General features: G+C 40.7%; 1 protein-coding gene across 1 annotated transcript in view; it reads left to right on the top strand.

Moving 5' to 3' along the window:
• The window catches only part of MAP1B (microtubule associated protein 1B), a 77,255-nt gene extending 62,869 nt beyond the window's left edge, over nucleotides 1–14,386 (top strand). The window contains exons 5-7 of the mRNA XM_072858655.1: nucleotides 199–6,964; nucleotides 9,134–9,372; nucleotides 10,101–14,386. Of these exons, the coding sequence (XP_072714756.1) occupies nucleotides 199–6,964; nucleotides 9,134–9,372; nucleotides 10,101–10,256 (7,161 nt within the window). The 3' untranslated portion in view covers nucleotides 10,257–14,386. The remainder of the gene's footprint in view (nucleotides 1–198; nucleotides 6,965–9,133; nucleotides 9,373–10,100) is intronic.
• Nucleotides 14,387–16,529: the final 2,143 nt, after the last annotated feature.

Below are 16,529 nucleotides of genomic sequence, written 5' to 3'. Positions count from 1 at the left end.
CCTTTGTATTTAAAAATTACAGTAGTAAACTATTTGTGGTAACAGGTTCCTTTAGCTTCTAGGAGGGATAGTCCCCAGTGCAGAAGCAAATGAAAAAGGTTTTACCCACCTGATCAGGAAATATTATGTTCTGACGTTAATTGTAATTAAAAAATGAATTTACATGCATCTTCTTGTGTTTTTGGTTTACAACCCTAGATTGGTGAATTACTGAGCACCACACACCCTGCCAACAAAGCCAGCTTAACTCTTTTCTGCCCTGAGGAAGGGGACTGGAAAAATTCCAACCTTGACAGACACAACCTTCAAGACTTTATTAACATTAAACTCAACTCAGCTTCCATATTGCCCGAAATGGAAGGACTCTCTGAATTCACAGAGTATCTGTCAGAATCAGTAGAAGTGCCATCACCGTTTGACATTTTGGAACCTCCAACCTCAGGAGGCTTCTTGAAACTCTCCAAACCCTGCTGTTATATTTTCCCGGGGGGAAGAGGGGACTCTGCATTGTTTGCAGTGAATGGATTCAACATGCTTATCAATGGAGGATCTGAAAGAAAATCTTGCTTTTGGAAACTTATCCGGCACTTGGACAGGGTAGATTCCATTCTGCTCACTCACATTGGAGATGACAACCTGCCAGGAATCAATAGCATGCTTCAGCGAAAGATAGCCGAACTAGAAGAGGAACAGTCCCAAGGGTCTACTACCAACAGTGACTGGATGAAAAATCTGATCTCACCTGATTTAGGAGTTGTATTCCTTAATGTACCTGAGAACCTGAAGAACCTGGATCCTAACTTTAGAGTAAAAAGGAGTGTAGAAGAAGCTTGTTTCACTCTCCAGTATTTAAATAAATTGTCTATGAAACCAGAACCTCTTTTCAGAAATATGGGAAATACCATTGACCCCATCATTTTATTTCAGAAAATGGGAGTTGGGAAACTTGAGATGTATGTGCTTAATCCTGTCAAAAATAGCAAAGAGATGCAATATTTTATGCAGCAGTGGAGTGGTACTAACAAAGATAAAGCTGAATTCCTGCTACCAAATGGCCAAGAACTAGACATTCCATTATCCTATTTCACCTCTGTCTCATCCCTGATTGTGTGGCATCCAGCTAATCCTGCAGAAAAAATAATCCGAGTTCTGTTTCCTGGAAACAGCACCCAATATAATATTCTGGAAGGACTAGAAAAACTCAAACACTTAGACTTCCTTAAACAACCAATGGTTACACAAAAAGACCTAACTGGGAACATTGCTAGTCCAGCTGTGAAACAAGCAAAGTTGAAACAACGAACAGACAGCAAGGAGAGTCTCAAGCCTGCTGCAAAGACACCACCAAGCAAGCCTGTCAGAAAAGAATCTAAAGAAGAAACACTGGAGCCTGCAAAGCCTAGTCCAGCACCAGAAAAGCCTCAGAAGTTGGAAAGCAAAGAAAAAGTTCCAGTTAAAAAAGAGAAACCAGCAAAAGTGGAGACCAAACCTACAGTGGCAGAAAAAGACATAACAAGTAAAGAAGAACAATTAGTAAAATCTGAAACTCCTGAAAAACAAACTACAGATGTAAAACCAAAAGTGTCAAAGGAGAAGCCAGTGAAAAAGGAAGTCAAAGCAAAACCTGAGGAAAAGAAAGAGGAAAAAGAAAAACCAAAGAAAGAGGTTTCTAAAAAAGAGGAGAAAACACCCATCAAAAAAGAAGAAAAACCCAAAAAAGAAGAGATCAAGAAAGAAGTTAAAAAAGAGGTGAAAAAGGAAGAGAAGAAGGAAACTAAGAAGGAAGTAAAGAAAGAAGCTCCACCAAAGGAAGCTAAAAAAGAAGCTAAAAAAGAAGAGAAGAAGGAAATTAAAAAGGAAGACAAAGAAGCCAAAAAAGACATAAAAAAGGTTCCTAAAGAAACAAAGAAGACAGCTGCTCCTTCGACTGAAGCCAAAAAGCCAGCAGCAAAGCCTAAACCACAAAAGAAGGAGGAACCTGCTAAAAAAGAAGCACTACCTGCTGGAAAGCCAAAGGAAAAAGGAAAAGTTAAGACTGTGAAGAAGGAGATCAAAGTCAGTGGAGCACAAGCTGCCCTTGCAGCAGTTGGAGTTGCTGCCACTACTGTAGCAGCTGTAGCAGCTGCAGAAGTTACAGCCAGTGGAAAGGAACTTGAAGCAGAGAGGTCCCTTATGTCTTCACCAGAGGATTTAACAAAGGATTTTGAGGAATTAAAAGCTGAAGAAGTAGAAACAGTAAAAGAAACAAAACCTCAAGTTGCACTTATAGAGGATGAACTGACACTCACTGGCACAGTACAAAAAGAGGCCTTTGAAGTACAAAAAGAAAAATTAGATAATGAAGGGCCTGCTGAGTCCTCTGATGAAGGCATAACTACCACAGAGGCTGAGGGTGAATGTGAACAGACACCCGAAGAATTGGAACCTGTGGAAAAGCACAGGGTTGATGACAATGAAAAGTTTGAAGATGAGGGAACTGGCTTGGAAGAATCATCTGAAGCAGGAGATTATGAGGAAAAGGCAGAGACAGAAGAAGCTGAAGAACGAGGTGAAGATGAAGAAGAAAAGACACCACTGGACACCACAAAACCATATGTGGAGGAGCCAAGAAAAATTGAAGAGGGCTCAGAAGAAATAATGGCTGAAGCAGATGCTAACATTAAAGATGAAAAGTATTTTGAAAAGGCAGATTATGAGGCATCAGATGAACGGGCTGAGGAAGACAGGGAAGAAGCAATAGAAAAGGCAGAAACTGAAGAGACTGAAGAAGAAGAGGAAGACAGAGCAGATGACATCAGAGATGAAGAAGAAACTGAAAAAATAGAAGCTGAAGAAGATTATGTGATGGCTGTGGTAGACAAAGCTGCAGAAGGTGGTGAAGTTGAAGATAAATACGGCCTACTCATAATTACACCAACAAAACGCTCAGAGCCTCAGTCTCCAGCAGTTGAACCAGCCTCTTCTATCCATGATGAGACATTACCTGGTGGTTCAGAAAGTGAAGCCACTGTTTCCGATGAAGAAAATAGAGAAGATCAGCCTGAGGAATTCACTGCTACTTCAGGTTACACACAGTCTACCATCGAAATATCCAGTGAGCCAACTCCAATGGATGAAATGTCGACACCCCGGGATGTCATGAGTGATGAAACTAACAATGAGGAAAGCGAGTCACCCTCTCAAGAGTATGTCAACATTACCAAGTATGAGACATCACTGTACTCTCAAGAGTTTGGCAGACCTAAACTTTCTCCACTTCCAGATGCTTTTAATGGATTATCTGAAGGATCCAAAACAGAGGCCACAGAAGGTAAAGACTATAATGCCTCAGCTTCCACCATCTCACCACCTTCTTCATTAGAGGAAGACAAATTCTGCAGATCTGCATTCCAAGATGTATACCGGCAAAAAGAAAGTGAAATCCAAGGCACTGCCAAATTAGAAATCAAAGAACCCTATCAAGAAGATGTTGGTGAAAAACGTAGTCCAGTCAAGAGTCCAGCTGACAGTTTGTCCCCTCCATCACCTGTTGCCAAAACACCACTGAGTGAACGTAGTGTGAACTTTTCACTCACTCCCAATGAGATCAAGGTCTCGTCTGAGCCTGTCCCCATTGCTGCGTTGCCTGATGTACGTCAAGAAGTTGCTGAAGAGCACTGTGCAAGCCCTGAAGATAAAACATTAGAAGTAGCATCTCCCTCACAGTCTGCTGCGGGTAGTGCTGGCCACACACCTTATTATCAGTCTCCCACTGATGAAAAGTCCAGTCAGCTTCCCTCTGAAACCAGTGAAAAGTCAACAGAAGCTGCTGTTAGCTTTGAATTCAGTGAAGTCAAAGATGAGTCTGCAAAACCCAGAATAAGCCCTATGGATGAGCCTGTGCCAGATTCAGAATCTCCTATTGAAAAGGTTCTCTCGCCTCTACGGAGTCCACCACTGATAGGTTCAGAAACCACTTATGATACGTTTTTGAGTGCTGATTTAAAATCTCCCACCAGAGATTACGGAAGTCCTTCTGAGGGGAAACCTGAAAAAGAAAAATCACCTGTTCAGATGAGCCCAGCTTCTGAAGCCAGCTCCGTGGGCCTTTTCCAAGAAAAAGAAGATGAAAAAAGCATGGAGTTTATGGTAATTAAGGAAGGCTTCAGCCTAGAAAGGAAAATGGAGGATACAGAACCCAGCAGCTCCCAGTCTTCACTGGTCTTGGATGAGCGGAAGTTAGCAGGTGATCTCTCACCTACTCAAATAGATATCAGTCAGTTCGGTTCTTTAAAAGAAGATACCAAAATGTCAATTTCTGAAGGCACTGTTTCTGACAAGTCTGCAACTCCTGTTGATGAGGTTGTAGCAGAAGACACCTATTCCCATATAGAAGGAGTAGCTTCTGTCTCTACAGCATCTGTTGCTACTAGTTCATTTCCAGAACCAACTACTGATGATGTTTCTCCTTCTTTGCATGCTGAGGTTGGATCTCCCCACTCTACCGAAGTTGATGATTCCCTTTCAGTGTCAGTTGTACAAACACCAACAACTTTTCAGGAAACAGAAATGTCTCCATCTAAGGAAGAGTGCCCAAGGCCCATGTCAATTTCTCCACCAGATTTCTCACCTAAAACTGCAAAATCAAGAACACCAGTGCATGATCACAGATCTCCTGAGCAGTCAACTATGTCAGTAGAATTTGGTCAGGAGTCCCCTGAGCAGTCTTTAGCAATGGACTTTAGTAGGCAATCTCCAGAATATCCTACTGTAGGCACTAGTATACACCATATATCTGAAAATGGACCAACAGAAGTAGATTATAGCCCTTCAGATATACAGGAGCCTACTTTTGCACGAAAGATTTCCCCCGTGGAGCAGTCATCTTACTCTCAGGAGAAAGATATTTCAGAAATTATTTCAGTTTCTCAAATTGAAGCTTCATCCTCAACTTCATCAGCTCATACACCTTCCCAGGTAACTTCACCACTGCCAGAGGAAACTTTTTCAGGTGCTGTTCCACCCAGAGATATGTCACTACATTCTTCTTTTACCTCAGAAAAGGTGCAGAGCCTAGGAGAAAAGCTGTCACCAAAGTCTGACCTATCTCCATTAAGTCCAAGGGAATCTTCTCCTCTGTACTCTCCTAGTTTTCCAGATTCACCTCCTGCAATCAAAGAATCGATGTCACCTAGTCACACACCTTCATTGTCACTGCAGGTGTCCTCTGTCAAAGCATTTGGTTACCAGGAACCCCTAACAAAGCACAGTCCAGAATCTTTACTCAGCCCAGAAAAAGAAGATTCAGAGAAAAGCAGCAGGTCACCAGAAGAACTTAGTTATTCTTATGAGGCCACAGAGAAAACTTCTAGGTCGCCAGAGGATGTTAGCTACTCCTATGAGACAGTTGGAAAATCTACTACATCACCTCAGGCCATGGATTATTCCTATGAGCCAACCGGAAAAACCACTAGGTCACCTGAGGCCGCAGATTATTCCTATGAGATAATTGCGAAAAATATGAGGTCATCTGAGGCCACAGATTATTCTTATGAGATGACAGGGAAAACCACCAGGTCACCAGGGGCCACAGATTATTCCTATGAGACAACTGGGAAGACCACTAGGTCACCGGGGGACACAGATTATTCTTATGAGACAACAGGGAAAACCACTAGGTCACCTGGGGACACAGATTATTCCTATGAGACAACAGGGAAAACCACTAGGTCACCTGGGGACACAGATTATTCCTATGAGACAACAGGGAAAACCACTAGGTCACCTGGGGACACAGATTATTCCTATGAGACAACAGGGAAAACCACTAGGTCACCTGGGGACACAGATTATTCCTATGAGACAACAGGGAAAACCACCAAATCACCTGAGGCCACAGATTATTCCTATGAGAGAATTGGGAAAGCTACTGGATCACCCGATACTATGGATTACTCCTATGAGACAACAGGGAAAACCGCTAAGTCACCAGAAGCTGTTAGCTACTGCTATGAGACAACTGGGAGAACGACCAGGTCACCAGATGCCATGGCTTACTCCTATGAAACAACTGGGAAAGCCTCCAGTTCACCTGAAGCCACACATTACTCATTTGAGACAACTGGGAGAGCCACCAGGTCACCTGAAGCTACTAGCTATTCCTATGAAGCAAGTGCACATTTCACTCCAGGAAAATCGTTAGCAGAATCCCGTCAAGATGTTGACTTATGCCTTGTGTCCTCTTGCGAATATAAACATCCCAAAACTGAACTTTCACCCTCATTTATCAACCCAAACCCCCTAGAGTGGTTTGCAAGTGAAGAACAGTCTCAAGATCAGGAGAAGCCATTAACTCAATCTGGCGGAGCTCAGCCACCCTCTGGGGGAAAGCAGCAAGGGCGGCAGTGTGATGAAACCCCTCCCACATCTGTGAGCGAGTCTGCCCCATCTCAGACTGATTCGGATGTTCCCCCAGAGACTGAGGAGTGTCCTTCCATCACTGCAGATGCTAACATTGACTCGGAAGATGAGTCAGAAACCATTCCGACAGACAAGACAATTACATACAAACACATTGACCCGCCACCTGTCCCAATGCAGGATCGCAGCCCTTCCCCTAGGCACCCTGATGTTTCCATGGTTGATCCAGAGGCTCTGCCTGTTGATCAGAATTTAGGTAAACCTTTGAAGAAGGACCTCAAAGAAAAGACAAAGACAAAAAAGCAGGGTACTAAGACCAAGTCATCTTCTCCTGTTAAAAAAAGTGATGGTAAATCAAAACAAGTGGCTTCACCAAAGCCGGCTATAAAAGAATCTTTAGACAAAATTTCCAAAACAGCTTCTCCAAAAAAGAAGGAGTCTGTGGAGAAGGCAACCAAAAATATCTCTAATCCAGAAGTAAAGTCTCGAGTGGAAGAGAAAGATAAGGACACCAAGAATGCAGCAAATACAACAACATCCAAGTCAGCAAAGACTGCAACCACAGGTAAAGACAGATAGCAGTTCCCTAGTGTTAAGATTTTCTTAGTGCAGTGAAGTTAAGTTGCCTTTATATCAGCTGAGAATGTGGTTTGTAGCAAATCCCCAAAGAAAGTCCAGGTTTTATATATAAATCCAGTGTGTAAAGGCCACATTTAAATGCATGAAATTCACTAATTTAACTTTTGTAATCTGAGAAACTTGATGTGTCAGTTTACTCAGAGAGTACATAAAACATAAAGAACTTAATACTAGCTGTCTAAACTGTTAACCAACTAATGGAATTAAACATACCGCTTTTGTAGGTGAAGTGAAATCAGTAGCAAAGTGAACCACTTTATTCATTGTAAGAAACAAGTAGGCATAATTCTCTTAACATAAATTAATGCCATTTAATATTGTGGGAGGCAAAGGTACTATCGGCCATTGGATGCTCTTACTACTTTGCTGGATTAATTTTAAAAGTAGTATCTTAAAAAATTATAATAGTAGTAAGAGCACTTTCAGTGAACTAAGCATGTACATCACATAATCCGGTTAAAGTCTTATGCCGTCAGTAATGACTAAACATACAGAAAGTTAATGTCATTTTGAATGACTGTTGTGTATTCTAAGTAGTAATAAAATATGAATTAGATTACTGAAGGAGGCATTGTACTAATCTGTTGTTTCCAGCAGATCTTGTTAGAGAGTGTTTGGGGGATACTTTGATTATGCTGCTGTCAGCACTGATGTTCTGTTGAAAGCTTTTTGACAAGGAGCAGGTCTAGGATTCAGCACAAACAAACCAGCATTCAACTGTCTTTAGCTTCCCCATTTTAAGTGGTCCACTGTTCCTTTCTTAGTTCATTGTTTGCATGTCTCAGTAGATGCATTTCAAAGCAGCAGTATAGTTCCTCATGCTGTACTTTCTCCAGCACTTTAGCTCTATATGAGATTCTTCTTCCTTAAAGCATACTTCTCAGGTATACACTAGAGCAGAAGACAAGGCTCTATTTGATAATGACATTTAAGCGTGAAATGTAATGTCTAATATTTTATCCAGTGTTGGTATCCACAATTCAGAAAGATATGTGACAGATTTTTTATGATAAAAGATGATAAAATATTTTGTAACATAACCAATAGTAAAAACTCTCTAATTCAGGAAATCTTATCATATCATGATGCTTATTTGGCATATTGCCCTGGGATGAATGGCAGGACATGCTAGACAACTGTAATGGACTTTGCTGGCCTTACAGTATGTGACCCTAAATAGAGTGTATTGCTCAGATAATTGTTTACCAAGCTTCATTCTCTATAACAACATGAGAAGACTAATAGAACATAAATGGTGATCACCTGGATAAAATTACTCGTTGAATCCTGATTTTCAGTTCAAACCATGATCCAGTGTGTAGCAAAAGCCACTTTATTTTTGGGTAGTATTTTTAATGTGAGTGTTTAAACTTTGAACTTCTTTTTGACTGAAGCTCTTCTTGGAACAAGTACTATATGATGTACAGCAACAAAAACATGCTTCCCCCTACTTTTTGTGATAAGTGGCTAATTTGGGTGTGCAGATAAGGGTCCAGCAGGCAAACAAACACCTGTTCTCAGTTCCCTGAAGTAGTTGCTTTACAAGTTTCTCTGTCCTCCCAAGTCCCTCTTTGACACTCTTTCTGCTCACGTGTAGTAGCTTCCTGATGCACCTGTAAGGCAATCTGAGCATATCAACAGCTACCATGTCTTGCTATGTGCTGATGCCCCAAATCTCGGGACTGCTTCAAACCTGCATGGCTCCCTGTGTGACCCTAAGTTTTATAATCATGCGTACCTGAGACTTCCGAAAAGCTGTACTTCTTAACCTGGAAAATAATACCACCATTTATTGAATGGTAATTCACTAATCACAGCCCTGCGTAGTAATTGTTGGATAATAGTAATATATTACTGGGAAAGGTTCAGTCAATTTTCGGTTATGTGGTAGTGAGTTTTATTGTATTATGTAGTTACAGTTATTCAGGTTTTTCCTCCCATTACAATTGTAATTGGGACACAACAAAGCTGGAACATGTCATTAGATGTAGGAGGGTAATTGGACACATCTCACCTCAGCAGTTATAACAGTAATTAATAAATGCATGTTTTTAAACAGCCTGTGATATATTCTTCTGTTGTTTGATTTCCAAAGGACCTGGGAATACTAAGGTGGCAAAATCTACAGCAGTGCCTCCAGGACCTCCAGTGTATTTGGATCTGGTGTACATTCCCAACCACAGCAATAGCAAGAACGTCGACGTTGAGTTTTTCAAGAGGGTGCGGTCGTCCTACTACGTGGTGAGCGGGAACGATTCTGCAGCCGAGGAGCCAAGCAGGGCTGTTCTGGACTCCCTGCTGGAGGGCAAGGCGCAGTGGGAGACTAACATGCAGGTAGGCTCTTCACTAATATCTCTACCTGGAAATTTAACCTTCTCTGGGAAGCAACTATGGGAAGCCAGAGTGCCTCTGGAGTGGACGTCTGCTGCTGGGGAATGGGGTCCCCAGGCTGGGCACTTTGTTTCACTGATGGTGTGAGAGGACACCCAACTTAAGCACAGAGCTGCACCACACTCAGCCTCTCCCCCATTTCTGGCCCTTCTGACCTGTTCTTGGTGAATAAAACAGTTGGGAACTGGTTTACAGGGCCATGTGGCTGTTTCATCTTGTTACTATACCATATATGATCCAAGATGGAAACGTTGCAGTTTGTAAGTAGGAAAGAAAAGTGAATGTTTCATGGTTTATATGGTAATCACGTACACTTGGAAACTTCATGTGTTTTTCCATCATGATCAATAAGTAAACAAAATATTTGGCCATAATGTGAAGAGCTATCCATGCAGACTACAGAACTGCTACTTCTCTGGAAAGCTGCATCTCAGCACCTGACAAAACCAAGGTTTTATTTTGATAAACTGTTTCTTTGCAGTCATTTTACCTTACCTACGCGTTTATTTATTTCCTTTTTTCCATCCATTTATGCAAGTATTTATTGCATAAAGACCCTCTCTTTCCAAAAGGGAAACATACTTGTTGGCTGGGGCTTCTTACAAAGATGGTTTTCTTACCAGCTGTTTCTGTTGTCCATTCCTCAGGACTTCTCCTGTTTTGTGTTGCAGGTGACCTTAATCCCAACCCATGACTCAGAAGTGATGAGGGAATGGTACCAAGAGACCCATGAGAAACAGCAGGACCTCAACATCATGGTTTTGGCAAGCAGCAGCACTGTTGTTATGCAAGATGAATCTTTTCCCGCATGCAAGATTGAACTGTAAGAACGACACCATGCACCACAAGATTAAACACTGTTTCCAGAAATTCTTCAGTTTGAAAACACCTTTTCTAAAAATTCAACCCATCTATTTCAACTGCTGAACTATATACCTGCCAAATGCTATACTGTGTCACAGTGATGCAAGTCACTAATATTTTTCAGTCTTTGCTGATTGCTAAGGGAAATAACAGTATTCCCATAGTAGGGTTCAAATTACTGCGAAAATACAGATCCAGTTTCATCTCTGCTGAACATTTGGAAACCATGCACTAGCAACCCCAACTGACTTCTGCCAGGTAGAGGCATTTGCCCTCTAAAGAAACACAAAGAGAGAGAAAGAGAGAGAGGGGTAGGAGGAGAAAGTAATAAATAATTAGATATGCATTAGTCTCATGGCAATAGATGTATCGCTTACTGCAGTCTGCTTATGCTCTCACATGAAAAGAAAGTTTTAAATTTGTATCAATCTGAGCTATCGCAAGGGGGATCCTTTTTTTACAGAATTAAGTTAGCTGGAAAAATAAAAAGAAACAGAATGTGGCTAGGAAGGGACGCACAACCTAAACTCATCAGCAGTTTTCTACTTTAATTTGAACTCTGCATACTGACATACCATAACAATCATAGGCCAAATATGCACGTAGTCTGCACCCCATCCAGAAGTCTAAAACCTTTCTTTCAACATGCAGAATTGTTGGTCTAAGGCATGCTCCCAGTGAAAGTCCACTCACTCCAGCCAGAACTGACCAGTCCACATGCTTGAACACCCATGTCCACTGTCAATTAACTGAAGCAAAATACCAAAGTGGTCAGGAGTACATACAGTAGACAATTTGCCTTAGAAAGTGACTTGAATGTACAAAGAAACTTGATGCATTTATTTTTTAATGTTGAGACAGCAGATTTATAAAACATCTGTGTAGGATCATAGTTACACCAGTAAAGAAGTGTGAGTGTGCATGTGTGGTACTAGAAACCTATCTGACTGGTCAAACGGCTTGGTGCTACGAATTACATATGTTAGTTATGTGAATGCTTCATTGATGCACCTGGACAGCTCAACAAGGCAAGATGAGCATTTTTTTGAAAGCTTCTTTCGTACTGTGGAAGCAAGATTGAAGTGGTGTCCAGTATCAGAGTTACAAAACTTAGTGAAACATTCAGAATGATGAAAAAGGTTACCTGCGAGCCTGTACAGTATTCAACCTTCCTTTGTTGTACCTTATTTTATTTGTTTAATTTAAGAGTGAATATGGGAACAAATGTACAGAAACCTTTTTTTTAGTGCTGCGTGAACTTTTAATAGATGAATTTTTAACAAACGCTTTCATTTACAGGAAAATGCAAAGAAAAATTTTTAAGGTGAAGGCAATTTTTTTAGTAGTTTTGTAAGATAAATGAATAATGTTGTTTAAGGTTCTAGTGAGAATGGATATTGAGGTAAAATTTATTGAAAATAGTCAACTGCCAATACCTTTTGGGCGGTGGGGGGGTGGAAGGGTCCCTTGGTGGTAAAATTAATCTATTGATGATGGCAGAAAATGGGATTTGAAAAGTTGATTGCCTAATACTTACAAGGGTGTAACCTACATTCTCAACCCTCACAAGATCTTGAAAAAAGATAGAATAAGCAATAAGCTAAAATAAGTCTCCTTTCCCTTTTCCCTGTTCCCTTTTCCCTTTTCCCTTCCCTTTTCCCTTCCCTTTCCTCCTCTTTCCTTTCCTCCTCTTTCCTCCTCTCATTTCCTCTTCTTTTACTCTTCCTCTTCCTTTCTTCTTCCTTTCCTCTTCCTTTCCCTGCCTCTTCTTTTACTCTTCTTTTACTCTTCCTTTCCTTTCCTCCCTCCTTTCCTCCTTCCTCTTCCACTTCCTTTCCTTCTTTAGAGTGCTTGCAGAGGAACAGCATCACTGTTCTGTGATTTAAGACAGTTTGGATTTTTTAGTCTCAGAAGTTTTACCCCAATTAAAAAAATCTCGTTACGTTGTAGAAGGTTTGCAAATCTGAATTTAAAGATGTAAAGGCCTCCAGAATGGAGATATGTGCTGGTCTGTATGATTCACCATTATGGCTGGTTTTAAGTTTCACAATGTAGTGAACTATGACCTCATTTTATTTTCTTTACTTATAATTTATTTCAATTTTACATTGTTAGGATATTTTTGTTTAATAGGTATATGTTTGCACTCCTAATTTTTATGAGGGTTTTTTTTATACTGGTTTAGGGTCCTTTAGATGTGGGCTCCTGAGGCCCATTTAATGCTGTGAATTACTGTTTGTCAGTTGTTGGGGGTTTTGATTTATCTTTAATGTCTTCTCTTTTTTTAGGTATCTCTAGCAATGCAGTTTTATTTATTGCTATGCCTTTTAAGTCATTAAGAATAACTCAGAATGACTATGGCACAAAAGGCAGATGGAAATGTATTGTGAAAACAAGCATGTTTGCTGGGCTTATAATCATTCACTTAAAATTGCTTTTGTAACACATAGTCTACAAAGTTATAGGCAAAATGTTTGGCAGAATAGTTGTACTATTTCTACAATTCTTTCTGCTTTGTCTACTTTGTTATATAGGTCAGATTTCAAACTTTTTGAGTGGGTGGGAACAGATTTTCTGATTTTCTGACAATATGAAATGGTTTGTATCTCTGCTTTGGTAGAAAATCTGTTTTAAGTACAGCAGTGGTCCTGAGACTAATCTCTCTTATGCCACTTACTCCTGTGAATCAGGAGCAATTTCACTACAGTCAGGGAAGTTACAGTCATTTGATCCTACTGTAAATGAAATTGGAATCAAGCCTTAAGTCTCCCCAAGCAAGTTTGTGATGGCTCAAGCATTTGTTTTACTTTTAAAATAATAATAATTAGACAGTTACAGCTGATCTTAAAATGTACATTCACTTTTTTGCTGCTACAAGAATACTGAAACCCTGGTCAGGCTATTCTGAGGTATTGTAATGCCTATTCCATCCATTCCCTTTCAAATGGCAATGGCACCTGGGTGCAACACAGCGATGAACTCCTCCATTAGCTCCTCTTGCCCTTAATGTCTTTCCTGCCTGTGGAACTAATCTAACTGTGCTAGTCCTAGTACTACACAATTAGTTTAGTGTAACAGTCATCCAAATGTACCGTGTACATTAACGATGAGTGCTGTTGATCAGCATAGATTTCTAGGAGCATGGTTTGTTACTGATTACTCTAATTATAAAGATTCAATATCTGAGTGTAAAGGACACTCCATTTAAATGATGGTATTACCCATAACAGCATCCCCAGTCATGATCGTTATGCTATTACTATACTGCTTCATATAATTCAATGAAGAATTAACTTTGGAGATCCCACCCCACTCCTGAACTTGGACAGGGCCTCTCTTGCATGCCTTTTCAAAGTCCTGTGGTGGGCCTGACTTTATTGACCTCTATTTTCACCCCATCTTTCGTAGAAATCACTTTTGATTTTTTTTTTTGCTTACTTTACATACTGTGGTGAATGGAGATAACTGTGTATATGAATGTTTTTTTTTTTTAATTGTCTATGATAGCTTACGCATTTTAGGAGAGTTCCGGTACTCATTTACTAAGATTTAATCAATTTGTTAATTGAATTTTCAATCCCTCCCACCACAAGCAAGTCAGCTCCAAAGAGCGCTTACTGTGCATTTGGGACATTTCTGTCATACGCTTCTCTTTGTTCAACTGTCGCCAGAGGTTCTTGCTCAGTAATGATGTTTTGAGAGAAATAGTAATTTTGTTGGTCTGGATTTATTAGAAAAGGAAAAAGTATAATGTTTACACTTGAAAGAAACTGTAAGCTTTCATCTTTTCACTTAATAATTGAACAAAACACTAAAAGCAACTAGGGGTAAGCATTTCTTAGAATGCTATTATATTATTCACCTGGTTTAAAAATGTTTGCTATTTAAAATAAAAAAAGAAAAAAAGTCTGTTTGTTGTGACTTTACAAAAAAACTAAAAAAACTAAGTAACTAAATAAAACAATGGCATAAAAATGTAGAAAGAAAAAAAAAAAAAGAATTAAAAAAGTGGCTTCTCTGCACTAGACTAGCTAGGAGCTCCAGATGGCAGGAGCTACCTCTTCAAGACTGGGCTGTAATCACAACTGTAAAAGAGGAAATATGCTTTCACATATTTGCATGCAGCCATTATCTTCCAAACCATGGAAAGAAACAGTCTTGTTGCTGGCTGAGAAGCACCTCACACACCTCCTCTCTCTTGTTCTGAATGGTGTTTGTGTCAGTCTGCAGCTGTGTATGGTATTATGTCCTATAATCCTGCATCACTTCTATTCTATCCAGTCATATCTAATGTAGAAAATTAGTTTCCAGTGAAAGTAATATGTAGTGCTTTTATGATATTTGTGTGCAATATCCCCTCGTCCATTGAGGATATTTGATGTAAAGGAAACAAACTCAGTTCCACAATAAAATACAAAAGTGGTAAAGTGGTGTTGACATGTTTCTTGTCTTTGTGTATGTACGTATTTTTAAGTTTTCCCTTTCCTTCAATCATGACTACCTACTATATGGGTTTTTTCTCAAAAGGCTAATGAGTATTTAAATGCTAGATAAGAACCATACTCTATTTAGAAACTGGAAAATAAATGCGGAAGATTACTTTTATCTCTTGTGGCGTAAAGCATTACCGTGATGTACCATGACGTGGCTTCTTTTTGTTGTTCTCATTTCTGTATCCCTCAGCAGCATGAGAAAACACCTCATTTTCACTAAGTACGCGTTCAAGGAGCTGTGTCAGAGATGACGCCCAATAAAGTTACATCAAACTGAACCCACCCTGGTTTGGAAAAGAGGTCTTTTCCAAAGCTGTTGCAGTTTAACAAGGGTGCGCAGCTTGTCCGCAGTGGACATGGACCCTTCCCAACAGCCGCTGCCTGGTAACCCTGTGAGAGGGGATGGAGCATTTGGGGAAGCTGGGCTCTCAGTTTAGTTTTTTACTTTATAAAAATCAGACTTTTCCTCTACTGCTGTTAAAGGGACACTGTAAGATCAGGCTTTCTGCCTTTGTAGTTTTGCTTGCCACTGGAATGCCTGCCGTGGCGAGGTGTAGCAGTCAACACTTACATTTTTTAGCTCGGAGACATGGTAATGACATGAAAGCAGGTAAAGGCTGGGGCAGCAGGGAGCAAGGGGTGCTCGCTCCCAGGAGAAGCAGTGGCCCTGTGGGATCTCCTTCACCTCAGACAGCAGTCTTTTCTGTGGGCCCTTATCTGTCTGCAACATTCGAAGTTTAATTTGTAACTTCTAATGACGTTATTAAGAAATACTGTGCTTGGCTTGAATTGGGCTGAGCATGGCAAAGTAGAGCAAAACAAAGACCAGATGAAAGGAGTCAACTGCTGCAAATCTTACATTATTTCAAGTATAATCCTACATATGTCTACATCAAGGTTTTTTGAGCTGTTGTGGTAGAGTAACCTGATGCTACTTAAAATGATTGTGCAAAGCAGACGAGGTCAGGCTTCAACCCCAATTATTCACCTGCAGTTGCAGGTGAAGTTCTGGATTTGCACAGGTGGGACTACCCATGGTACCTGTGGATAGGGGCAGGCCAGCCTGGTCTGTAGCGTTTGGTTTGATGCTTCCAGATGCCAAATGAAAGCTCCTTTCTTCAAAACAGCTGCTGAGGAGGAGAAATTTTATTTCCACTAGTGTGGTTAATGAACAAATTCAGTCAGCTTATGAAGTATTTTCAGATGGCATGGGAAAATGATAGTCCCTCAGACCTTTTTGGTCTATCTGAAATGAGGGATCTGTCTTGTGGCATCCTAGACCTGGAGACTGTTTAATAGTGATTTCTAGTGTTCTGTGGTTGGGAGGAAATTGTAGCTTTCCATGGTTCCTAGGATGGGGTGAAAAGAGGTGTCCAGGGCTCTCTTGAGTAATAGACCTCATAGATCCAGCTCATTCCCAGCATTGCAGCAAAGCTCCTTGGCTTCCTAGAGGGTGTCTCTGGGCACATGGGACTTCTGCTACATGAGCATTGCCCATGTCCCTCACTCAGCGAACAGTTTTTGACCACTGCCTGCCACTGTGGTCCCTACTTTAATCTCCCACAGACACGACCAGTCCACACTAGCATGAAATCCCCAGGGCATTGTCCTCTGTTGTGCTGCATGTGCTTTCTTCAGATTCAGCCCAAAACCACCAGAGGCTGAGTAATGCCGAGTGCTCTCAGCTTGCCAGGGGATTTGCTGTTTTCTGACTGCAGGCTCAGCATCATTTCCACCAGAAAT

This window comes from Ciconia boyciana, chromosome 4 (genome assembly GCF_034638445.1).
Source record: "Ciconia boyciana chromosome 4, ASM3463844v1, whole genome shotgun sequence".
Taxonomy (NCBI): domain Eukaryota; kingdom Metazoa; phylum Chordata; class Aves; order Ciconiiformes; family Ciconiidae; genus Ciconia; species Ciconia boyciana.
Note: the sequence above shows the minus strand (reverse complement) of the source record. Positions and strands in the feature narration are given on the sequence as shown.